Source organism: Phyllostomus hastatus, unplaced genomic scaffold, assembly GCF_019186645.2.
Source record: "Phyllostomus hastatus isolate PE091 unplaced genomic scaffold, TTU_PhHast_1.1 phas_scaffold_55, whole genome shotgun sequence".
In the NCBI taxonomy this organism is placed as follows: Eukaryota; Metazoa; Chordata; class Mammalia; order Chiroptera; family Phyllostomidae; genus Phyllostomus; species Phyllostomus hastatus.
In genome coordinates this window covers 5,629,824-5,655,680 of record NW_025334035.1, presented here as the reverse complement: position 1 = coordinate 5,655,680, position 25,857 = coordinate 5,629,824, and the positions used below count along the sequence as shown (strand labels likewise).

The following is a 25,857-nucleotide window of genomic DNA, read 5'->3' as shown; positions in this document are numbered from 1 at the left end:
CCCTCAAAAAGGGATGGTAGACAAGGGGAACCTCAGTGAACAGGGCCTCTAAACTAATCCATAATGCCTCTCCCAGCTTTCACCTGTATAGCTCGGGGACTTTCCATGGCAGGCAAGCCCTCCCATGTGGAGAGGAAGGCAGAGAAGGATCCAGCAGTGACCACCACTCAGGGGGCCCGGCGCAGAGCTGCCCCCACTGGCCGCTGCAGAAAATCACTTCCCGGACCTGAAAAGCCCAGTCTGATGGACACCCCTAGCTATTGTTTTTCTTTACTACAGATTATTGGGAACAAAGCAGGTATATTTAGCTGTCATCAGTACTTTTTTGTAGCACGAACATCTCGCTTCTTACTCATCATCCAACAGTAATCTACCCAAAGGCACCAGCAGTCCTTAATATCTGCTTGGCTCAAATGTCAACTCCTGAGGAATCTTCTCCTGACTCACCCTGTACCAGTCAGGCACTTTGTGACACTGTCATTTTTATATATTTTTACAAGAGATATATATTTGGTCTCCACCCCTGCTCCTGGCACAGAGCTCCTAAAACCGTTGGCATGTCCTGACAAGAGCAAGAATAAAGGTGAAAGGGAGCATCTTATTCACGGCCCCTTACAACCACACCTGAGTTATATTACTGAGGTGGTTTCTGGAAAGCCTCTGGATAACCACAGGGTGGGGCTGGTTGCCAGGGAGCCAACCATGCGACTAAATGGTTGAAACGTTCAGCCTCCCAGCCCCTGGGGAAAGGAATGGCCAATAATTTAGCCAATCATACCTATTTAATGATGCCTCCACAAAAACCCTAGCAGAAGGGGTTTGGAGCGCTTCTAGGCTGGTGGACATGTGGAGGTGCCGGGAGAGTAAGGGGCCCCAAGAGGGCCTGGAAGCTCTGCACCCCTTCCCACACACTTGTCCTGGGCACCTCTGCCATCTGGCTGTTCTTGAGCTGTATCCTTTTATAATAAACCAGCAATCTAGTAAGTAAAATGTTTTCCTGAGTTCTGTGAGTTGCTCCAGCAAACTGTTGACTCTGAGGGGGGATCACAGGAACCTCTCACTTGTAGCCAGTTGGTCAGAAGCACAGGTGACAACCTGGAACTTATAATTGGTGTCTGCTGGGGAGGAGCCCTGTGGGACCTGATGCTATCTCCAGGTAGATAGTGTCAGAACTGAGTAAATTGTAGGACACCAGTTGGTGTCCAGAGAGAACTTCAGAATTGCCTGGTGTGGGAAAAACACCCACATGTCTGGTTTCAGAAGTGTGGTAATAAAGAATAGAGTAAGAAAACAAGAGTTATTTCCTTTCTCATACCTGTAGCATGTACTTCAAAGCATTCCCATTTTTCCCTTCAAAGCACTCACTAGACATAACTATATAAAAACCCAGGAGTCATCCTAGGTCATCTTTCCCCCAGTCCCTCTACGCCACACCCTTAAACCCATGAGCAAGTCCGGTGGCCTCGATACCCAGAACCTGTCCCCCGCCGCCCCACTCACTTCTCTCCAGCTCCACCACCTCCTCCCAGGGCCCAGCCACCACCCTGCACCCACTGGGGCTACTACAGGACACCAGCCACTGCTCCAGCCTCTGGTCTTGCCTCCCTTCACTGCCCATAACCACCAGTGTCACCCCTTTTTCTTTTTAATCTCACCCGAGGACATTCTCACTTGCTTTTTTAGAGAGAGGAAGGGAGACAGAGAAACATCAATGCGAGAGAAGCAACCATTGGTTGGTTGCCTTTGTGTGCACCCACACCGGGAATTCATGCCAGGACCAGGGATCACATGCGCCCGTGCCTGGACCAGGAATGAACCCACAGTCTAGGTATGTGCCCCCTGACTGGGCAACAAAACCGCAACCTTTCGTTTACAGGGACGAGGCTCCAGTCACTGAGCCATACTGGCTGGGGCCCAGTGTCCCTTTTTAAATTGATGACTAGACCACACCCTGCCTTCTACGCTGCAGTGGCTTCCGGTGCCCATTAGACCACGCCCCACCCTTGGACTGGGCACCTGCGTCAGCAGGCCCCGCCCACCTCTCTAGCCTCAACCCCAGCCCCTCAGAGCTTGGCGGCTGTCTCTTGAACTTGTCAAGATTATTCCCACCCCAGGCCCTTTGCTTCTGCTGTTTCTTCTGCCTGGAATGTCCTGTCCCCAAGTATTTGGATGACTGACTCCTTGTCACTCAGTTCTCAGCTCAAATGTCCCCTCTGATAAGAAGCCTTCCTGACCACCTTATCTGAGGTTGGCTGCCTCTGCACCTCCCAGGTGACACCTTATCATTTCACTTATCATCACAGCAAGTTGTTTGTTGAGGTGTGAATTATCTAAAGCCTCCCCAGCAGAATGTGAGCTCCCTGAGAACAGGCACTGGGGCTTGTTCACAACTTATTCCAGGCACCCAGAAAGAAATTTGGCACATAGTAGGCCTGAATGAACTATCTAGGCAATAAATGTATATATTTAATTAGTATTTCTCTCTCATGGGCAAGGAATTATTATGTTCTTTATTGAAACTGCTGGACCCAGAACAATATCTGACACTTAGATATTTCAAAGAAGAATAAGAAGAGAGTATGTGTATGCCCTGGCTGGGTGGCTTAGTTGGTCAGAACACCATTCCCATACACCAACAGGTTGTGGATTCAAGTCCTAGTCAGGCCACATACCTAGGTTGTGGGTTAGATACCCAGTCATGGTGCATATGGGAGGCAACTGATCCATGTTTCTCTCTCTCCCTTTCCATCTCTCTCTAAAATCAATAAACATATCCTTGGGCGAGGATGAAAAAAAAAAAGAGCATGTGTAGACAAAAGGGGAAGAGAATAGAGAGAACTGAGTGAGCAGAGAAATGAGTGACTTTATTGTACCGGGTCACCAGTGAGTGGTACTGTGTGCAGCTACTGGTGCCCCTTCCCCACGCTCTAATATGCCCAAGCCTTACACTTCCTTTTCCCTCCTCTGTATGGTCTTCTTTTCCTTTTTCCCTCATTTTTGCTTCAGGTAGCCTGCAATCTGGGCAGCTGAACATAAGACCGATGCTCTACAGGTAGCTTTCAAGGCTCAAAAGGTCAGTAGCCACGAAATCTAGGTTTTCTTTATGTGTACCTTGCAGTGCAGCCCCACAGCTCTCAGGAAATGTGGGCCTCTGTTCACGGGCAACAGTGAAATCTGGGCTCATTTAGAAGAGATTTTAATTACCTAATATGCTCAGCAACCAAGAGCAAAAGAGGAGGGCTCCATGGTCCCCCCCCACCTCGGTAGGGGGGTGGGAAGTGGGTTGGGACCATCAGAACCCCAGGGCTGTAGATTTCCACTTCATGAAAAGCCAATCAGGCATCTTTTCAAAGTATTTCAGAGACCCTCCAGACCTCCTAAATAAACATCCTCTCATAGACAGTGCTCAGGTCCAGTACCCTTGACTAGCAATTACTGAATGTAAATGCTGAATCAAGAGAGTTTCTGGGCAATTTTAAGTCATCTCTTCCTTCCTAAACACAAGGAATACAAGTGCCCCAAAAGTCTGGAAGCAAATGACTATAAGTAAGTGATGCTAGAATACTGAATAATTGTCCACTGGTTTAAAGTAAAGAGAAAAAAGTAACAGGAGGCCTAAGAAAAACACAGCAGAGAAAAAGGAGAGTATCTAGAAGACTCAGGGAAAAGCACGCCTTTGAGAATGATTTAATGCAACATCCAGAAGAGGGATATTTTTAAAACAGTTTGGTATCCATAAACAGAGAACCAGAGGGCAGAGGGTCCACGCAACCACAGTAGCAGCGGAACATCACTGCAAGCAAGGTGAGATGGAAAAGCAACCGGAGAGGAAGAATTACAAAGAAGGCAAGCAGGACTTGTGCTTCAGAGAGCTATCAAAAGTCACACCCTGGTTCTGCCACTTACCATGTGTGATCACAAAAAGCCCAGCCTCCTAGATTGTAACTCATTTCCTGAGGCTCTTATAAGGAATAAATTTAAACATATATGGGAGAGCATATCACCTAGAGGAGTTCTCTGTAACAATGGGTTCCCCTAGACCCTGATCATTGTGCTCATCCCCACCTCTAAGCATATTTTATTCTTGTTGAGGATGTTCCCACCCCTTTGATCCTATTCATCCTCCAGAGCTCATCAAAAGGCACACCCCCTCTGAGAAGCCCACAAGGGTTTCTCCCCTCTCTGACCTCTCACTGCAACTAATGCTTTCATTAAAATACTGAATACCTTACATTAAGTGACATAAGACAGAGAGAGACAAATATATGATTTCATTTAATGTGGAATCTAAAAAACAAAAAAGTAGATAAAGCAGGAACAGACTCATAGAACAAACTGATAGGTGTCAGAGAGGAGGGGGTTGGGTGAAAAAGGTGAAGGGATTAAGATGTACTGATTGTTAGTTACAAAATAGTCATAGAGATATAAGGTACAGCATAGGGAATATGGTCAATAATATTGTAATAACTATGCATGGGGCCAGGTGGGTACTGGACTCATTAGGGGGCTATCACTTCATAAACTATTTAAATGTCTAACCACTATACTGTATACCTGAACTATTATAAAATAATATGGAATGTCAGGTGTAGTTGAAATATTTAAAAAGTTAGTAAATTGCTTCTAAAAGTTTGATATGGAGTAAAATATGACTTCATATTTATAAAAAAAACATTGCAATACTTGAAAATATTCTGCCTTGTATGAATCTTTAAACTCTCATATATTAAGCCCAAAAATAACCTTTTTGAAGTTGAAGGCTATGTAATGATCTATATTTTTAATATCCTCTAGGATGAAGGGAAATTTTGAACTCATAATAACTGATTAAACCAGGCTCTCTGGCCATAGAGAGATAGGAAGGGTCTCACCCAAAGGCTCCTGCTGGGGACATCCTGGCCCCCATGTTCACTGTCCACAGAACCACCCAGGTATCACCCCTCCTTCAAGGGGAGAGGGGAGGCCCAGAAGCCAGCAAGAAGGAAAAGAAGAAATCCTAAAGGTCAGGAGCCACAGGAGAGAGCATTTACTGTGGATTTCTGATGGGAGAGAGAAAGGTGCTTGTGGTTTTGTGATATCAGGTAAACCTGATCATAGGAGACTGGTGTCCAGCATATGTAAGTCTGCTGAACTCTTGGGTGACTCTAAATGTAGCCCATTCTTACCTATATTGGGCTTGGAAGTGGCTTTGCACAAAGCTCTGACCTAGAGAAAGCTGACCCGATGGTGACAGGTGGTTCTCCGAGGTTTGACTGGCTTCGGGCTGCAGCTGCAAAGAAATGAGGAAAGGAAGCACATTAATACCCTCCCATCTCTCCATTGCTTCCGGACCAAGCCTCAGCCTCCTCCTGGGACACAGCACCCGCCTCTGCACTTGGACTCCGCAGAACCTGGGCCTTCAGTGTCGCCTTCACCATCATTCACAGGTGGCAAACATAAGGCCCACAGGCCGAATCCAGTCCTCCACCTTGTCTTATCCGGCCAGGCACCTTGTTTCTACCTGGTGGCAGTGCCGAGCTCTCACTTAACAGTTAAGGAGTAGTTACATTTACACAGTCCTAAAATTACATTCAGCCCTTTGAAGGCAACTCTGAGGCAGATGTGGTCCCTGGTGAAAATGAGTTTGACACCCCTGCCATAATTCCTTGCTCCTTCCATCTCTTGACCTCACAAACTCCCTGTGAAAGAATGAATTGTAAGAGCTGCCTGAAGCATCAACCTTGGCCAACACTCACACATACTCACCCAGCCTCACCTACTACCTCTGAATTTACTACCCTGTCCTTTACCTCCATGCTGCAGGCCCTCGTGTGTCTAGATGCCTCTAGTACATTTCACGAGGGTGAGCTGCCGTGACTTCAAACACGCCCACACCAAAGTTTCCACCTACTAACCAGAGCTGCCCTCAGTTTCTGGTGAGCCAGCCTTCACATGACCATCTTTCTCAGACAAACCACCTTACACCTCAGATTAATGAATAAGCCTCCTTCTTTCACATACCAACTCTATTGTATCCTCCCTCACATTCCCTTCTGTTTAAGTTTCCTGCTGTTGCTGTAGCAAATCACCACACAAACAACAGAAATTTATTCTCTCACAGATCTCAAGGCCAAAAATCCAAAATCAGCATCACTAGCCCCAGACCGGGTGTTGGCAAGGCCACACGGCCTGCAGACCTTCCTTGCCTCTCCCAGCTTCTGCTGGCTACAGGGATGCAGTGGCTTGTGGCCACATCGCTGTGGTCTCCAAGACCCGCATCTTCAAAAAGCCAGGAGAAGAGAACATAGGTGAAGGCTTTGGGGTGAAGTCCAGCAATGTCTGAAATTTCATTTAAAATGCATCAAAATATATAAGATGTGGAAAACAAAGGGGAGTGATAAGTGGATTCAAGGATGAATAGATACATAAATATGTGGTAAAGTAGTTTTAGTAAAATACAAATTATAGAATCTAGGTGGTGGGTATGAGGTGTTCACTGTATAATTAACTCGACTTGTCCATATGTTTAGAATTTTCCATGATAAAATACTGGGACAACTAAGGGTGACAAATACTCAGAATGGTCACTCTTAGTTGTCCCACTATTTTCTTAAGCCCAACTTGACCAGAATATAGGATATGCAAGGCGAAGCAGAAAATTTGACTGGAGACGGAGTCTGGAGCCACGCAGGGTGGGGCCTTCAATGTCCTAAAGAAGATCATCTTGTTCGGTAACGGGCACAGTACCAGAGTTAAAAATTAGACTCTGGAGTCAGACTGTCTGGGTTCAAATCCCTGCATAGCACTTAGCTGGTAGGGTTACTCAGCCTCTGGTCCAAATAATTTATCTCATCTCTTTGCTCCAAGGTTTCCTTACTGTAATAAAGGGATAATGAATGCCAATACCTATCTGATAGAAGTGTTTTGAGATTAAAAGAGTTAATATATGTTGTTTAAGTATTTGTTGTTGTTGCTATTACAAAATAGGAAGTACCCAATGGGTTTTGAACCCAGAGGAAGCTGCATGCATGGAGAGATGTTTTAACTTGACAGACGGTGCCCAGGATGAAGGAGGGTAAGTCCAGAGTTAGGACACATACAAGGAGACTCAAGGGTCCGGGTCACAAGAGGTTGAACTAGAGAGGGAGCTGTAAAAAGGGGAAGGGGGCACAGACTCAGACACAGTGTATATGCAGCTCATAACAGACCACCTGAGGAGGGAGCAGGCAAACGGGACCAACTCAAGCTTCCAACGTGGTGCCTGGAGAATGCCTGTTCCATGAACAGAGAGTCCAAAGAAGTGGGTCAGAGATGGGCATGCCAAATTGGAGGTGATCCACCTTCGGGCAGAGCCATCTACCAGCAAATCAACAAAGGGCCCAGAGATATAGAGAGGACACTGGTATTTTTGGCTGCCCAGGATTCACTCTTCTTCTTGGTAGTGGCGCCCCTTTTGGAACATTGAATTGAGTCAATGGGGAGGTGGGGAAGGCTCTTTAATCAGGGGTCCTGCTCTCCCTTCCCCAAGGATGGACACACTCCCTCAGCTAGACTGCTGACATGACCCTGCCTTGCATGGGAAGCAAAAGCAGAGTGAGCAAGGCTGAAAGCAGTGATTCTAGCAGAATCCAGGCCAGAACAGTTCCTGCCACTGAGACAGCCCCACCCCAGAGCTGTCTGCTTCTCACAGGTTCCAAGCCTGGTTCTTCAGCCTTCCATTTGATCCTGCAGGCTGCCCCTTGGCCTCCTCCTGAGTTCCCTTCTGGTCTGAGTCAGCTGAAGACCTCACAATGATACAGGCTGCTTTGGCATCAGGTGATAACATAGCATGCTGGGCACAGCAGTGGACAGGGTCCCCGGGGATGGGGGATGGAAAGGGGAAGTCCTGACCTAGGCTGTGGTGAGTGGCAGCAGAGGGCCATTCACATAACACACACTGTGGATGAGGTCAGAGCAGGCTGGCTCTGCTCTGCCAGCCAAGTGAGCTGGAACGTCTCTCATTCCACATCTGAAAAAATAGGAGCATCACATCCACCTCAGGGAGCCATCGTTAGAACCAGAGGAGATGAGGTGTGTATCCTCTGTAGTACATAGTAGGTGCTTAATAAATGTTAGCTTCCTGCTCCTCTCCCCATCCTCATTCCTTTCTTAATTCTGTAAGAGTCCCGAAAAAGGACTGCTTATGTGTCTATAGGAATGTAAAAAGCTGCCCCTTCTGCCGGATGAAAATATTTGAGAATCATTACAGTTATGCAGAAGAAAGTGGTCCTTATGTTTGCTATTCCAGTTTCAATAAATCTAGCTTTATGGCTTTTATATGTTTTGAAACAGAAATAACCTCAAAAACTGCTCAGAGTTATGCAGAGGATAGTCCCTTTCCTTCTTGGAAAGGGGAAATGAAGTTTTTTGCCAAATTACCCTAACAGCTCTGTTCCATTCCTTCGAGCACCAGCAGTCAGGCCTCCACAGGTGGCCCAATTTTCTGACAGCAGATTTCAGTAGAGGCTTTGACCCCAGACAGAGAAAAAGGTCTTTTCTGGTTTCAATCATGTCAAATTAAGCACTTGGCAAGCTCCTCTCCCTGGCCCACAGCCCCCGCCCCTCCCCATTCTTGCCGGGTCGTGGTGTGCTCTGAACATTCACAGCCCATTAAAGGAACAGGTAGTAGCCGGCATGGCCGAGCACACTGAGCGAGGGGCAGAAGGGCCTGAAATCAGGCTGAGTGGTTGGCAGGCCCAGGCAGGTAGGGCCCGTCGACCACATAGGAGACTGGCTATTGTTCTGAGCGCCACAGGAAGCCATCGGAGGAGTTTAAGCAGAAGAGTGATGTGATCTTATTTCCTGTCTGAAAAGGTCACTATGGCTATAGTATGAGAACATATAATAGTGGGGCATATTGCAAATTGGAATTATAGCTGCCTCTACATGGGTTGTGAAGTTGTTAAAAAGAATTATTTGCGGGCCCTCTTGGCTTAAATAAACTCAATGTTATATCAGATAAAGGTTTGGTTGAAAGCACAGACTCCCATTGGAAGAGGGGGTGCTTTTGCCCCCAGGGAACATTTGGCAATGTCTGGAGACGTTTTAGGTTATCGGTTACAATCCGGGGGCCACCGGCATCAGCTGGGTACAGGGATGCTACGAATGCCAACGTGCACAGCAAGGAACAGCCTCCACAACAAGGAACTGCCTGGCCCGAATATCAGAAGGGCTGAGGTTAAGAAACCCTGTTCCAGAGTTGTATTTCCTAGACTGGACCCTGGCTCTCCCACCTACTTGCTGTGTGACTTGGGGCAAGTTACTTAATATCTCTCTTCTCTTGCCTTTACCTGACTCCAAGGGACAAGGAGGAAGATTGAAAGACAATTTAGAAGTGGTTGATCCCTCCTACTTCCCCAGTAGGAGGAGCTGCCTGGCAGAGCTGGGGAGCAGGGGGAGGGGGACAGGACAAGGGGCCTTTCCCACGCAGCCAGCGGAAGGAGGGACTGTGAAGGCAGCGGACACAGTAAGGGAAGGGACCCAGCATACTGGCTCTGAGGAAGACAGACTCGGGTTCAATTCTGTTTCTCTCAAGAAGTTGAGTGACTTCTCACTCAACCTAAACTTAACCTAAATTCCTGTTAACTGTAAAACAGAAGAATTAGCTCACAGCTGTTCCTAGACCAAGATGGGTAGCTGGTTTCATTGAGAGAACTGGGCACGCAGAACTTGCTCAAATTTGCCTGGCTTCTCATCTCTAACTTTCCCTCTGGTTTTGCCAAGCTCAAGCAGACTTCCTCTCTCCCTGCACTACTTAGTCTCTGTGACTGGGCCACTTTTCCATGGCCCTGTGCGAGGCACCCGTCCAGGCTGGCTGGCCGCCCTTATGGTCCTGAGATCTCATCATGAGGAGCAGCAGCTCTGGAACCAGTTGGTCTGGGTTCGAATCCAGACTCTGCCATCCCCTGGATAACCTTATGACTTAGTCTCTGCTTAAATCAGTTATTGATGTGGGATTTAAAAGAGTCAATCATGTGGGAAAAATAATAATAGTAAAAGAAAAGAAATAATGAGGTATCCTTACAAATATTAAAACACGACTACTCAATTTATTCAACCATTCAGGAACTTATTTAGTGTCTTCTGTGTGTCAGCAGTAAAATAAATCATGAAAAGCATCACATTAGATGCATGGCACATAAATACTCAAAAAGTATCTTTTTTAAAAAAAGTATATCATTCTGATTTCAAAATGTGTTCACTCTAAGATTATAAAAAGCAGAGTGTAGTGGAATGCAATGTTTATCTGCTCAACCTTCCTTTCTTTGGGAAGCGACCCAGCCTGAACCTTAAAAAGCTCTCCTCAGCCATGTGATTTGGGTGGAGTTCACCCCCTCCCCACACCCCACAGGCATGCATACAACTCAGGTGTGACCAATCAGAAAATTCCATTCTGTAGGCCACCTGCCCTGTGATGGACATATGAACCACTCTGGGACAATCATATCTTCCCTGGGCTTTTTCTGGAATCCCAAACTCTAAAGAACATTTGAGCATTTCAGGGGCCCCTTTTGACACCATGTGGGCAGAGCCAGTCTGGGGATGAAGCCAGAGACAAGAGATAGAGAGCCAAAGACCTGGTAACATCATCTGAGTACCTGGATCCAGCCTTACCTGAAGCTGGTCTGAACCTTGGAGTAGCAAGTTCTAAAAGTCAATAAATGTCCTTTCCCTAAGTTGAATCAAGTGAAATTCCTGTCACTTGCAACTAAAAGGGTCTAAATAAGATAAACAGAAAGTCAGTGTACATTAAAGAAAAACCACCCACAAGCCTGCACCCAGGGAAAGCACACTTTGAGTGTGTGGTCCTCCCAGCTTCTGTTGTGGTGATGTTCTTGCTCTGTTTCATTTGTGTGTTTTGTGGGTGACTGGGGTGGTTCTTTTTCAAATAAGGAAACAGGCTTTCAAGCTAGACCCACCCCTTTGGACTGGAATCCTGATTCTGTCCCATTTTTAGCTCTGTTGCTTTGGGAAAGTTACCCTACCTCTCTGATTCTTATATATATAATAATTTAACATATCATATTAAATTATTACATATATTATTATATTTACTAAAATGAGGATAATTACCCTAGCATCTCTCTATAAATGATGTTACTCATACTGTATATAACACTCCAAGACATGATCTGAGGAACGCCACATACTGTGCAAGCCTCACTTCCCTCCTTCTGTGCACCTGACATCCTGCTGTCTTGGGCATGAGGACTGCGTGGCACTTCTGTCAACCTCTTAGCTTTTAATGACATTATATTGTTGTTTAAAATGAATGTTTTCTTATTTGTGACATACATGATTCTGTTTTCTTTTCCTTAAAGTTGCAACTTATTTTAAAAGAGAAAGAAACAAAGATAATAGCTGGCTATGGGAAAAAGTTTTTAAAAATGACTCAGCTTCCGGATCCATTCATTTTTTAAAAAACTGTGTATCTTTAAGGTGTACAACATGAACAGCTGATACACACACACAAAGTGGAATGATTACTCCCATTAAACTAACATACCCATCTCCTCACAAAGCTACCTTTGTTGTGAGCGGTAAGAGCCCCTGAAATCTACTCTCTCCACGAATTTCCCGTGTTGCTGACGGCGGTCATCATGCTGCACGTTCGAGCTCTGGGCTCATTCATCCCACACGACCGCAACTGCCGTCATTCTTTGCGACTCAGGAATGATGGGCTCCAAGCAAATAATGACAAGGAAGGTGACGGCTGAAAGACTAAAAGACTTCCAAAGGGGTTTTTACTTGGTTCATAAGCAGGACGGGAACAAAGTGCCCAGATGTAAAACAAAAACACTGGTAAATCAGTTCTCGTGGCTGCATCCGGATCAGCTTTGAGACACATGAAAACAACATGTGACTGACTCACGACCACGGTTTGTGCGCCATTTTCTCAATTACAGCAGAGTATTCATGGATATCGCTGTAACTCTGCTCACTCGTGGCACAGTAACTTCACTTGCTTTTACTTTCTTAAGTGAGAGATAGAAGAACAGCATTAGAGCAGAACCCATCATTGATCTTTATTAGCAAAGCCCATGGAGAACACAGCTGATGTATTGATTAACAAATGACTGTAGAGCTTTCTGACTCCCAAAGTTTTGACCATCTGGGAATGTGAAATGCATGTAAAGATCATCCACCCTGAGTCTGAGACAACAAGACTGGAGTCAGTGCTGTGTAGGATGCGTCACGGAGAAAACAATGGTAGAGTTAAAATGATACCATCTGAAAATAAGCCGTGGTACCCATGGCTTCAGATGAACACACTAACACACAGAATACTGACAAAAAGGAGAGTTTTCACACCTTGAGCCAAAGGGAAACCTTATTCACTGCATCACTTGGGCAAGAGAGGATGAGAATACTGCAGTGGGAGAAAAGGCACTATCTACAAAACGGAGCTATGAGAAAGGAGCCAGGGCCGGAACACACAGCAATTGAAGAATCTGTTCCAAGGTTCAGGCTAGAGGAGTTGACTAAATACTCAAGGGGAGGAGAGAAAATCAAACACAATGGTTGTTTCGAGAGGGACTGACCTTGTCGGACCCTGGCCCTCTGGAGGAGCCCTCCAAGTCCTCGTGCACACGATCCAGCAGCCACAGCAGAAACTCCAGGGCGTCGTGCTGGGAATTGCCTTGGAACTGCGAGCCGTACTTGGAAACCGCATTCTGAAGGGAAAACAAGAAAACCGGAGGGTCACCAGGGCCCTTCCAACAACCCAATACGGACCCATCAGCTCCAGGTCTCCCAGCGGTCCCTCTTCAGCCCTCCCTGGGGAGGACAACGTGGAGACAAGATGGAGTAAGAAATGGCCTTTTCTGCAGAAGTCGGACCCTTAGGGGGCAGTGTCCCAGATGCTACCAGGGTTATGGGAGAAGGCACCTTGTTTTCCAGAAAGACTACTGATGTGTGCCCTGACCTTTGAGAACCTACAGGGTGGTCTCTTGGCTATTTTGGCTCTGTTGACCATCGGTCCTCCCTTGATGCCAGGGCACAGGTTCCCGGGTCCCCCTCTGTCAGTCTGTTTCTGTGCCATCTCCCTGTGTTCACCCCGCAGGTGAACAGCTTCTTGCCCTGTCCTCTCCCTCAGTGACTCCATTCTCTCCCTTAGCTCCATTCTCTCCTTGTGAATGACCACCTGGCCTGGTGAAGTGGACTTCCTTAACTACCATGCATGCAGCCCCTTTACTGCCTCTTCTAACATGTTTGAAACCTAAATGCAAACTTCCCTTTCTGTGGTTAGATCACAAAATGGGTGATCATGTTCAACCTCCATCACCGAGTGCCCACCATGCGCCAGGCACTATTCTCCTGACTGGGAACTGAATAAGGCAGGACCCCTTGCCTTCAGGACACTCAGATTCCCTGCGTCCTCTGTTAAATGGTGTAACAGCTTTGTCATCTTCTATGTAAATGCATATTCCAGCTTTTTAAAAGTTTATTTCAAAGGGGAAATAGATGCATGTACTTGAAAAAAGAATGCAAACTATATATTTTTAAAAAGGGCAGTGATGAAAAGTCTTTCTCTACTCATCTGGAATCCCTGCACAACCCTCCCCAGAGCATCCTAGCAGTTTCTTAAGCATCTTTCCAGGGGTATGTTTTTAGACTGTTTTAGTGCACGTGCAAGCACCAGCACCTGAGTGCAAGTGAATCCTCCTGTTTGTGTGCGCCCCCCACTACAGAGACAGGCCTCAGACCTCACTGCACCCTGGTCTGTTCTCTGTGCAAGCCTGCCTAAGGGGGGGCCCATCTCAGTGAGGCTGTGGGCCCAGACACACCTCCCCTGCTGGGCTTTAGTCTTTTTCTTTCTTTTAATTTTTCCTTGGAATTTAAAGGAGACTTTAGGATAAGATGAAGTAAAATTCAAGATTTAATTTTACACTTTGTGACAGCGTGGGTAGACCAGGAGAACATCATGCTAGGTGAAATAAGCCAGTCGGAGAAACACAAGTACCACAGGATTTCACTCATATGTGGAATCTAATGAACAAACTGAGCTAACAAGCAAAACAGAGTCAGACTCATGATGGAGAGGAGGCTGACAGCTTGGGGAGGAGAGACACGGACTACAGTGCGGTGACTGCCGGGGGAGGCGATCAGGTGGAGGGATAAGAGGGTACAGCAGGGATAAATGGTGATGGAAAAAATAAACAAAAATAAATTAAAAGATCCGATTCATTGAAATGCTGGTGCTGAGTCTATTTTCCAGTCACCCTAGTCTGGTTCACTGGAGGGTCTGGTTAGGATCCTTCCCTCCCATTTCTGTGCACTTTATAGTACTGCCAGATTTAGCAAATAAAATGAATAATGAATAAGCAATAAATAATGTTTGTAATATAACTGTGTCCATGCAATATTTGGGATATGTTTATACTGAAAAGTCATTTTTATCTGAAGTTCAAATCCGAAGTTTAACTGGACATCATGTATTTTATCTGGCCACCCTACCCCTCAGCCACCCTCAAACCTACATCCTTAGTACCAACACTCTCTCCTGGGGGGATAGCCAGCCCCCCCAATTCAAAATCTCTACAGTCAGCTCTTCCTCTTAAAGTCTGTGTCCTCTTTCAGATTCTCACACCCACATCAGTCAGCTGTCAAGCACTCTGAATTCTGGCTCCCTAATTACTTCTGCCAAGTCCCATTTCCACTGTTGAGTCCTAGCTACTGCGACCCAGATGACAAGAGCTACCTTCAAAGGAGCCCAGCCCCAACAGTGGCCCCCTGCTGACCCACTGGCCACATGGCAGGACAGTCCATCTTCCTAAAGCTGGAGCAGCAGCGCCCCTACTTGGGACCCTCCTGACTCTCTCTGCTCATCATCTCCTAGTCCCAACTCCTCCTGTTTGGCCACATCCTTGTCTCTCACAGCTCTCACCCGTTTCAGAGCTCCAGGTAAACGAGCCACTCAGGTGCCCCCAGCATACTTCCCCACTTCAAAAGTCTACAGGGTTGCTTCTTCCTCGCTGAAATCCATTCCCTTCCTGCTAATTACGCTAATCCAAGACTGATACTCTCTTCTTGTTAGCCTAGCTATAAAGCCATACACTCTTTCCAGCAAGAATTTGACAACTTCAATAAGATCAACAAGACAGAGCTTTAAAAATGTTCCTCTACATTTTTAAACACAGTGCAGTTGACCCTTGAACAACACAGGCTGGAAGTGCATGGGTACACTTACATGCAACGTTTTTCAATAAATACTGTAAATGTGTTGTCTTTTCCTTGTGATTTTCTTTTCTGCAGCTGACTTTATTGAAAGAATACAGTATATAATAATACATATGATACACAAAATATGTGTTAACCAACTGTTTATGCTATCAGTAAGGCTCTGGTCAACAGTAGGCTATTCGTAGTTAAGTTTTTCAGGGGGTCAAAGGTTATACTTGGATTTTTGACTACAGAGGAGTGGGGAGGTCAATGCCCCAACTCCAGGGTTGTTTAAGGGTCAGGTGTAATTCTACTTTGCAGGACTTAGAGTAAGAAATGAGAGACACAAAGAAATCTCTTACTTTCACTTGGAGAAAACCCGTGGCACACTCATTAGATGGTCTTAAAAATGATGCATGAGGAAATACTAATGAGGAAAGAAAATAAGCAGTCCTGTCCTTTCCAAAGAATACAAAAATATCTATTTGACATTGTTTTATATAGAGGGTCCAGCAGAATTAAGTAGCCTGCTTGAGTGCAGTTGGTAGGGTAATAATATGGTGTAATAATTCATAGTTTTAATTTTACCATTTCACCTAAAATGTCATATGGTGTGCTTGAGTGTGATATTGCTATGGTACAGAATTACATGCTCCTGATTTTGTAATAAAAAGGGGATGTTATTTGTGCCAGACCCTGTATTTGTAGATAGATAAAAGACCAGAAAATATGAAGCAATATATTAACAAATAGTTATCATACAAGGATGGGATCACAGGTGGTATTTTTTCATTCTTATTTATATATTACAATTTTTTTACAGTGAACTTTGCTCTTTATTGGTCTTTATCCAATTATAACAGTATCTGGCAGGTGTTTTCCAGAATTTTTAAAATAACATAGCCTATCAAAGCCTATTGAAATGTGGCTAGAGACCATGGTTGGTGTAGCTCAGTAGATTGAGCACAGGCCTGGAACCAAAGGGTCACCAGTTTCCATTCCCAACCAGGGCACATGCCTGGGTTGCAGGCCAGGTCCCCATTGAGGGCACGTGAGAGGCAGCCACACATTGATGTTCCCCTCCCTCTCTAGTACCAAGACAGGATATTTTAAATGTACTTACTCATCTGCTCTTAAAACAAAGAGTGGTTCTGCTGCCTATGGGGGCTGGGTGACCCCGAGCTCGGGACAGAAAACAGGCAAGCCGTCCCATGTGCACGTGGGGGGTTAAGTGACTAGAACCACCATGCTGGTCCCCCTCAAGTTCCTCTCTCCCTCAGTCAGAAGCTACAGATCCCTCCTGATGACCAAACTCCCTTATGAAACCTATGTGGCTTGTCCGCAAACAACTCTCCAGGCTCTCATCCCCAATCACACAGGCTTTCATTAATTCATTTATTTGTTCCGCCTAGCTCCTCAGCCCCGCCCCCTTCACTGACTGGCACTTTCAGTTTCATGTCCTTAGTTGACCCTTGTTCCTACAAAACTCAATTCAATGGTTACCTCTTTTGGGAAGCCTTCCCCACCCCAACCCCCAACTCCATCTCCCCTACTCAAATCACAGCCTCCTGCCAGAATTGCCACAGCTTCCTCGTGTTATTATTTTCTAGCACTTGCCACCAACTCTAATCACATGCCTGTGTGATTATTTCATTACCATCCATCTCTCTGTAAGTTCCCGGAGAGAAGTCCCAGAGTCAGGTTTTATACTCATCACTCAGTGTATTCCACACGCCCATTAGAGTGTCTGGACACTCAGTGAAATACTTGTTGGATGAATGAATATTTCTTTATCTGTAAAGTGAGAGTAGCTCACCTAGATTCCAATCAGCAAGGTTGAAAACCTAAAGCTCTAGGTGAGATTGTGGCTTCTGGAATCCTCCACTCTCCAAGGCTGGCTACCCAGAGCACATCACCCTCACTGACATTAACAACTTGATTACCCTTCCATTCCCCAAGGCTCAAGGGGAGCTTCCAGGCCTTACGGGTTTCAGAGCAGAAGAGAGAGGAAATCCTGGTGAGACACTGGGTGATGAGTAATTTGGAAGCTTTTTTCGAGCTACTCCCACATCACCCATCCCTGCAGTAACTGGATGAGACCCGCATGGGGCTTGAGAAAAGGTTACACAAAGGTTACCTTCCTTCCTTCCTCCTTGGTCTCTGCAGGTGAGGAAGTGTAATGATAGAATAATAAAAAGTTTCTTAGGGCTGTGCTAAATGCTGTACATATAACTCATTTAATCTCCCCAAGGCTATGTTGTAATAAGGTAGGTACCATTATGGCCCTATTTCACAGATGAGGAAAGTTGAGGCACAGCAAGATCTGGAAATTGGCTCAAGGTCTCAAAACTCCAGAGATCTTACTTTTAACCACTATATAATACTGCCTCTATTTAAAAAACAAATGTTGCCAAAAAGAGATATTAATGATGCCCATTCCACCCACTGATTCCTGCAGCACAAGGCTTCACTGGTGGAAGCAGGAGAGAGGAAGTTGGGGTTTGGCATCCTGGTGGGTCACGTGGCAAGGATTGCTTTCTCAGCTGAAACTCAAGAGCAGTGATGCTTGTGGAATGAACACTGACAGGTTCCCCCCTCCCCCAGGAACAACAATCACTGGTCTATTGTGGTGAGCTTCAACTCTCTGCCCAGAGCTGGCGAGGGGCGGGGGGTGGGGAGAGGGGAGTTTGTTTATTTGTTGCAAGAAGCAAGCCATGCGCATCAATTATCAGGAACTCTTGAATCCAACTGGGACCCCAAATAAACGCTCCGCCTTCATCCCGGGTGAAGTGATAACACACAACTTCCAAAGAAAACCTCATGACCCTGCAGCATTCGGAGTAAGTAGACCATGATTCTGGGGACAATGGAAGCAACGCCGTGCTAACGTATGCTAGGGGATTTAATTTGCACTAAACAAAAGAATGCCATCTCTGATACAGCACACCCACTGCCTCTCCTGAGCACTCAGCACCAGACCTACAGGTTCTCAGCTTCCATTGAGCTTAGAATAAAATCCAAACTCCCTACCATTACCTCCAAGACTTCACACGCTCTGACCAACCTAATTTACGCGCCAGCCTATCCTCCTGGGCTCCAGCCACACATTTCCCAACGTGCCTCCAATTCTCAGCTTCTTCAGGCCTATGCTGCTCCCTCTACCTGGATTTTTCCTGAGTCCTCATCATTCAGATTTCAACTCAAGCATCACCTTCTTCCTCCAAAACTTGGCCTTCAAATTCTGAATCCTCCACCCAGCACCCCTCCAGACTGAAAACTATCCCTGAACGCTGCCTGGTCCACAGGCTTTCAATACTTCCACCAAAGGTTTGCTGAACGTAAAAACAAAAAAACAAAAAACCGAACACACTACTCAAATCTGCCAGCTCTTTCCATTCAACCCCTCAAAATACCTGGGAGAAATTAATTCCTAGTAAAAACTTATGCGACTGATGACATAAGAAATCGGCTCAAAACCAGGGCGGCAACGCGCAGAGGCACAGGTTTGCCGTCTAAAGAAAGTTCCAGGAAAACCCTTTCCTGATGGAGCATACACTTCTCAAGAAGCGAAACTAAAGGGCCAGAATGAGCTTCCTCCGAGAGCGAGGGCCGTAGGCGCAGGGCGCTGCCTACCTTGAACTCTGCGGAAAGTTGTGGGGTGTATTCGCGTGTCCAGAGGGCGCGCACTAGCGCCGCCAGGTGCTCGGTGACCTCCGCGCGGCCGGGCGCCGCCCGGTAGCGCCCAAGCGCCAGGAACTCGGCCAGCAGGTCGGTGTTGCTGAGACACTGCACCACGGCGTTCATGAAACAGGTGTTGCCGTGGTTCTTCAAGCCCTGTACGCCCGGGGGCCTTGCCCCATCGCCGACGGGGAGCTGGGGCTGGAGTCCCGGCGGGCGCTCCCCACCTGGGCTTCCGGGAGTGGCTGGAGCCGGGGCCGGGGCACAGGCAAAGTCCCCGTCACCGTCGCCATCGCAGTGTTCCGGCTGGCGCCGGGGCCAGGACGGCGAATCCTCCGGGCGGGAGCGGCTGCCCAGGGCCAGCAGGAAGCGGCTGAGCAGGCGGCGCAGGGAGCGGCGGCGGCGCAGCCGGGGCGCTGGCGGACCACCTTCTGCTCCGGTCCCCGGGCTCGGCTCCATACCTCCCACCCGCGCGCCTCCCGGAACAGAGCCCCGGACCCCAAGTGGACCAGCCGCTAACAGGCCTTTACAACCCCGAACAGGAGCCCGGGTGATAGCTACCTGCAGACCAGGTGTGTGGGGCCGGGGCGGGGGCGGGGCCGCCCCTCCCCTCACGGGAATCCCGCCGCAGGTTCCGCCCCAGGGCAGCGCGGGGCCAGCCACCATCACTCCCGCCCCCGCAGCGTGGACTGGGAATAAAACAGTGGGAGTCACCGAGTTCACGTTCCCTTTGCTTCTCATAAGCTTACAGACCTGAATTTAACCTCCGCTCCTTTTCCCTCCCAGCCTTCAAGCTATGAAAAGAAGATTGGAGTGATAAAATTTAAAGCGCCTAGTAAATTTGCAAAGTCCTGGCTATTTCTGAATTTCTTGTAATTACGTCCAGGGCAATATACAGAAAAGGGAAAGAAAAAGAAGACTCTCCAGAGGGCCGTCTCAGGCATGGAGGGAGGCGCGCACTGGGAAGTGTGAAAGGAAAGGAGCGCTTTTGCGCGCCGCTGGTTCCTCTGCAGGCTCAGGTCTGTGCAGACACGTGGCGCCACTCCTTCCAGTCTGTCTTCGGGGTAAACGAGGCAGAACCTTTGCGCGGATCCGCCATCCTAGGACTAGAACTGGGAGCCGCGTGTTGCCCCACGTGAAATAACCTAGATGGTTATGGTTTGCTTTTTTAAACTATAGAGTAAGTTAGAATCATTTTACAAAAACTTGCGAGACTTGATCATCCTTGCTTTAACTGGTGGAGAAACTGTCTCAGAGGGGTTAAGGCAACAAACCGAGGCCACCAAACCCGTAAGCAGAAAAACCGGAACTCGACTGCCAGCCCCACAGGTTGGCTCTTTCCAGTCTCAGCCCTATGCAGTATTCGCTTACCAGGAAGTTTTCTGGATCTCAGACGCGCCCCCCACCCCCCCCACCCCCCCCACCCCCCCGCAGTCACCTGCTCATTCCTTAACGAGAAATCCTTGGTGAATTGTTGCCCAATCAGAATCCAGTTGGCCTTGCCAGGACCCTGAATCCCTGGGTAACTACGGGACTCTGCTCACTTTATCCTGTAACTGTCAGGTTTATAATTAATCAGGCAAAGTCTCGAAAAATGAATTTCGCATAGATTTCTAGCTCAAAAAGAGATCAGCAGTGCGCCAAGGCCCTGAAATGTTACTATTAAAAGTATTTGACAAATAAGGGATCCCATTTATTAAATATCCGCCTTGATGTATCAAATAGGGCTACAGGAAGTTGCCAGATGCAAAAAAATTAAAATAAAATAAAGTAAAAGGAGCTTTAGTTAAAAAATATGCTTAGAACGAAAGTCTGTACTTGCATGGGGCCTTGGTGTTTCCTGAAAAGATCACTGTTCACCCTCTCTGGAGAAGAATCCCCTCCGGATGATCAATATACGATGTCCATTCCCTTGCCCTTCTGATGGCAAGCACAGGAGAAAGATTTTATGGCCAAAAACAGCACCCATGAAATTTCATCCTTGATATTCACCCCAGGGTCCTCAATGACACACATTAGAGAAAGCACTGTGATTCATGTTGAACTCTCTATGTGTCAGGAATTCCGCTGATGCTTTAATACATTATTTCACTTAATTCTTTTTTTCAGGATTTTATTTATTTATTTTCAGAGAGAGAGAAATGGAGAGAAACAGCAATGTGTGGTTGCCTCTAGTGCGCCCTCTATGGGACCTAGCCTGCAACCCAGGCATGTACCCTGACTGGGAATTGAACCCCTGGTACTTTGGTTCACAGGCTGGCACTCAATTCACTGAGCCACACCAGCCAAGGCTATTTCACTTAATTCTTATAGCAACCTTCTGAGCAGGAATTTATTCTTGTGTTACAACAGATAAAACAGTGGCTCAGAGAATAAAAAAAAAATTAAACTATCCCTGGCCAGGTAGTTCAGTTGTTTGGAGTGCCCTCCTCATATGCCAGGTTTGCTGGTTTGATCCCAGATCAGGGCACATGAAGGCCCTGAATGTGTACATGAATGTGTAATGAATGTGTCAATAAGTGGAACAGCAAATTGGTGTTTCTCTCTCTCCCTTCCTCTCTCTTTAAAATCAATAAATAAAAAATAAAAATAAAAAGCTACCCAATATCAAATTCAGACCCACATCTTGCCCCATACAGGTTGACCAGTGAAATGCTAATTAAGAAGGGGAGCTCGCCTGCCTTATTTTCAGAGAATATCAGCAAAGTCGTCCATGGATGTATCATGAGGAGGGGCTGTGGCGTTTGCAGAGTCCTAGAAAAGAGTTTGTGACAGGAAACCAATAACTGGTTGTTTATTCATAATAAAAAGACTTGTAATTACAACTAGGACCAATTATTCTTGAGCATATTTCAGTTTTAATATACAGTTTAAGAATGTCAAATACATTCTACAAAGGAATGGAGAAACTTACAGACAAAATATTTTGACTAAAGGACAAAAACAAAAAACATCCAAAGCAGTCTTAGAGTTATCTAAGCAGCAACGTTTGACACAACTGTGTGTGGTGCTGTGAATCTCCGCTACTTCACGAGGCAAATGGGTACTTCCACCTCAGAATGGCTCCGTCGGCACTTACACTGACGATGTACTGATTTCCTGGGCTGATCCGAATGCGCTTGATGTTGCCACTGTGTCCAACCCCAACGTGAGTCACTTCGCCTTCGTTATAATCCCAGACTTTGACCATATGGTCATGTCCACCTGAGAAAAGACATTTATATGGCATTGCTATAACAGAATACAGAGAAATAGCTTTGATTTCAAATAACTGAGTTATTTTCAACACATTCCCTGGGGCCAATTGAAAGGAAGATAAACTTGTCTTTATAAAAACAAGACAAGTTTTTCCTTGATTATAAAGTGTAGGTCTGTCGTAGTAAATTTGAGGGGAAAATACAAAGAGTTGGCATCGTCCTTGATCCCACCACCCAGAAAGAACCATGGATAACATCTCAGTTTAGTTCCTCCCAGTCTTTTCTCTGGACGTGCACGGTCCATATATATGTCTGTGTATGTGACCGAGGTCACACTGTGTGCTTTCATATCTTATTTTCAGTAAACGTGTTTTTGAAACTTAAGTCATTTAGAGCATTTCATTGTTAATGTCCCAAAGAACCTAAGGGCCTGGCAGGGAAATGATATGGATGTTGTTCCAACAGGCAGGTTGTATAGTAAATGCCCCCAGGAAATACTGATGTAAAAGCCTGGCATTTAAGACTTCAGCAGGAAATAACAGAACAAGGCACAGCGGACAGCCCAGGCCCTGGAACCAATCCCACCCCTCCCCCAAAATGCCAGTAATGTGAGGCTTAGCTTTTGCTTGTGCCCCTCAGGCTGCTGGGCAAACATTTCCTCTCACTGACATGTGACTTCTACATTTTTCTTTTCCAACCACACTGGCTGCAGTGCTCAGGCCTGACTCAAACCATGTGCCCTCTAGACCCTTTTGTGGTCACTTCCAATGACCTCCTGCCTGAGAGTTCCATGTCCCTATTTACCTAAGTCGGGTTTGGCTTTTTTTTCTGACCCCAGTACTAACCTGTGACAAAGTGCACTCCTTCCAGTGTGATATCCATACCATTGATTGACCCCGACAGGGAACCTTCCAACTCTCTGATTACTGACCCATCAAATACTTCCCAGTAAGCAATCTGGAATTCCAGAGAGAAGCATTAGGCAGGACTCAGCTCAGTGGAATCATCCACTCACATGCTAACAAAAGATGGTTCTACTTTATATAGAAGGTGGCAAAAATACATCACGGGATGATATGTCGGCTGAAATTATAAATAGGCTAAAGCAGGGGTGGAGAAGCCATTTTAATATTTTTAGTATTGGTTTTTAAATTTGCCTTCTATTTAAAGAAAAGTGGATGTGCTTGTGAACCTGGATTGCGACAGAAGTGCTTTTGATCAGACCAGGCAAACTGAGTCTGAAGTCAGTTGTAAAAGAGAAAGGAAACAGCCACTGCATTGGCCTTCCCACGTCTGCTCTGAGAGCAGGAGAGCCAGGCTCCTGGGCTTGTGGAAGGAGGGGCACTTGCTCCCGTCAGCCTGGGGAATGAGCAGTCCAGACACTTCCGGAGACTGTGCCCCACACAGCCAACCGCTCACCGTGGCTGTCCCTCCCTCCTCCTCACCCCACCCCTATTCCCAACTTTCTCTTCTGCCTCAAAGCAATCAGCTTGCCACAGGGTGGACTTTTAAAGACAAACTGTTAATGTCTGTCCCTTCCTGGGGAGGGAAACTAGATTAGGGGTGAAGTGGAGGAAAAGACTGAGCTCAAAGAGAGATTTTTCTCTGAATGTGCTGCTTTTATACTTTTTGAACTTTGAAACATAAATGTACAGCATTTCAAAACTAAAATTTCTTTCTAAACAAAAAGCATTTGACCAGAAATCAGGAGTGTGAACTTGGGCATGCATTTCACCACTGTCTTTGTTCATGTGGATGGAAACTTGCTGTGTCCCAGTCTTCATGCCAGGAATCTGTATTCCTCTGAACCTAGCTAGAAATTGGGTAAGATATATTTATATATATATATATATATATAATTTATAGGTATATTACTTATATGTAATTTATATGTATGTGATTTATATATGATTTCATTTGATGCTTGATTGCTTTAACATGAAGTTCTATTTTTTATAGTGAAAGCTGAAAGAACTATTAAAAACACACCCAAATCCTTGTTTCTTGGGTGGGAAGCACACAAGTAATTTGTGCTTGACCACCTGCTTTATCAGCCAAAGAAGTCAAAATGACCCTCTCCTGCGCCGCTTGACCAGGCCTCAGGCTCTCCTGAATATCCTCTGCCTGGGATGGTCTCCCCTGAGACATAAGCATGGCTAGGTCCTTCTGTCACTTCGGCCTCACTCAGCTCCCAGGTCACCTCCTTAAGGGAGGCCCCCTCAATGACCAGCTAGCTAAGTGGCTTACTTCTTCCCAGCCAATGTCACAGAACCTGTTCTATTTTCTTTTTAGCTCTCTCACCATCTCATAGCTTCTCATTTGCCCGTTCACTCATTGTTCACCCATGTATTTGTTTGCATGTGTACTGTCCGAGTCCCTGCCCTCCTACCCAAAACAAATGCATAGAATAAGTAAGTTCCATGACAGCAGGGACATTGTTGTGTCCCCTACACTTAGAATAGTTTTACAGACTTATGATTTATGGGTTAAACATTCTGGCAAAAATTCTAATAAAAAGGAAATAGGCTGGTTCAAGTCTCATAAGCCAAAACCTAAAATATGGCAAATACTACACTAATTTAGAAACTTTATGAACCATATATCAAAGTATTTATGATAACGTGATGGTTAACTCGCTCATAGCTATTCAACCCCAGTTCCAAGGGAAAGCCCACTTAGACCACAGGTCAACATGGGCCAGGCAGGCACCAGCCAGTCTGGGCCGAGGAGACACAAGAAGGCTGCCTACAGAGACTGGAACTGAGGCAAATCAGTTCCCTCCAGGGCATCCTGTCTGTGTCAGGCAAGTCCTGGTTGGACCAAGCAGCATTTCTTGAGTTTTTGTGATAGTGTCTGGAAAGTAGTCCCCAGTCACCTGGGAAGTTTAAACAGAAAAAAACTTTACTCCTAGATTCTAATTTTGGGGTAGTGAGAGGTGGGTGAGGCACCATTAGTATTTTCCCTACTATATTTTTATACTTTTAACTCATCAACATTTTCTATAGCTTAGGAAAAGATAAATATGCAACCTCTTCTTTAGTGATCTCAGAGTCATCTCAAAATCTGAATTAGAAGAATCCAAATCCATTCATTGGATATGCCCATAATTAAGCTGATCTGATGTGGCTGGCAGGGTTCATGACACCCCACCACCCTTGCTCCTCCATGTGCCTCTCTGCCTCTTACTTGCTCCAAGGGGAAATGTTCCCCCCAAAAGGACCAATCTTCACCCAAGGACACAGACTCTCCAACTTAAAAGATTTTTAATACATTGGTGAAGCAGATCAATGAAAAGAGGAGCTCTATTGTCATTCGATTTGAATTTAGTCAAAGCAACAACTGGTTTGAACACAGCAATTCCTTTCTGACCTCAGAAATTTCCTAATAGTAAAAACCAGTATGTATGGAGTACCTACCAGGGGCAGGCACCCTGCTATGGGCATTATATTCAATCATGACTTTAATCCTCACAGCAACTGTGAGGTTGGTGGCATCACCATTTCCATTTTACAGATGAGGAAGCAATGGCACCAAAAGATTACAGAGCATTTCCGAAGTGGCACGCACAGCTGATAAACAGCAAGGCTGTCATCTGCAGTGGCCTGACTTCCCAGCCTGCACCCTCAGCTACAACACCTAACTGCTTTTCTGTTGTACCAGACAGAGCTTAGCTCTTGACGGGAGCAGTTACCTTTCTGTCTGTCCCACTGGTGATGATCTGGAACTCCTCAGGGTGGTAACAAACACACTGGAACAAAGTATTGGCCAGGATCATCTGATTTCTCCTAAGATGTCTGAAAAA

The 25,857-nt window shown here is 46.1% G+C and overlaps 2 protein-coding genes and 1 long non-coding RNA gene across 5 annotated transcripts in view; 1 reads left to right on the top strand and 2 right to left on the bottom strand.

Moving 5' to 3' along the window:
• The window catches only part of USP43 (ubiquitin specific peptidase 43), a 60,073-nt gene extending 40,747 nt beyond the window's left edge, over positions 1–19,326 (bottom strand). For all 3 annotated transcript variants that reach the window (XM_045824150.1, XM_045824152.1, XM_045824151.1), the window contains exons 1-3: positions 18,814–19,326; positions 12,561–12,692; positions 5,166–5,269 (exon numbers count right to left, since the gene is read on the bottom strand). In XM_045824150.1, coding sequence (XP_045680106.1) covers positions 5,166–5,269; positions 12,561–12,692; positions 18,814–19,317 — 740 coding nt within the window. In that variant the 5' untranslated portion in view covers positions 19,318–19,326. The remainder of the gene's footprint in view (positions 1–5,165; positions 5,270–12,560; positions 12,693–18,813) is intronic.
• LOC123809214 lies at positions 19,302–21,848 on the top strand. The gene is made up of 3 exons (XR_006783977.1): positions 19,302–19,430; positions 19,645–19,877; positions 21,498–21,848. It is a non-coding gene; the product is annotated as an uncharacterized LOC123809214 (long non-coding RNA).
• A 26-nt stretch (positions 21,849–21,874) lies between these two features.
• CFAP52 (cilia and flagella associated protein 52) overlaps positions 21,875–25,857 on the bottom strand; it is a 33,716-nt gene continuing 29,733 nt past the window's right edge. The window contains exons 12-14 of the mRNA XM_045824155.1: positions 25,747–25,849; positions 22,901–23,012; positions 21,875–22,062 (exon numbers count right to left, since the gene is read on the bottom strand). Coding sequence (XP_045680111.1) covers positions 21,887–22,062; positions 22,901–23,012; positions 25,747–25,849 — 391 coding nt within the window. The 3' untranslated portion in view covers positions 21,875–21,886. The remainder of the gene's footprint in view (positions 22,063–22,900; positions 23,013–25,746; positions 25,850–25,857) is intronic.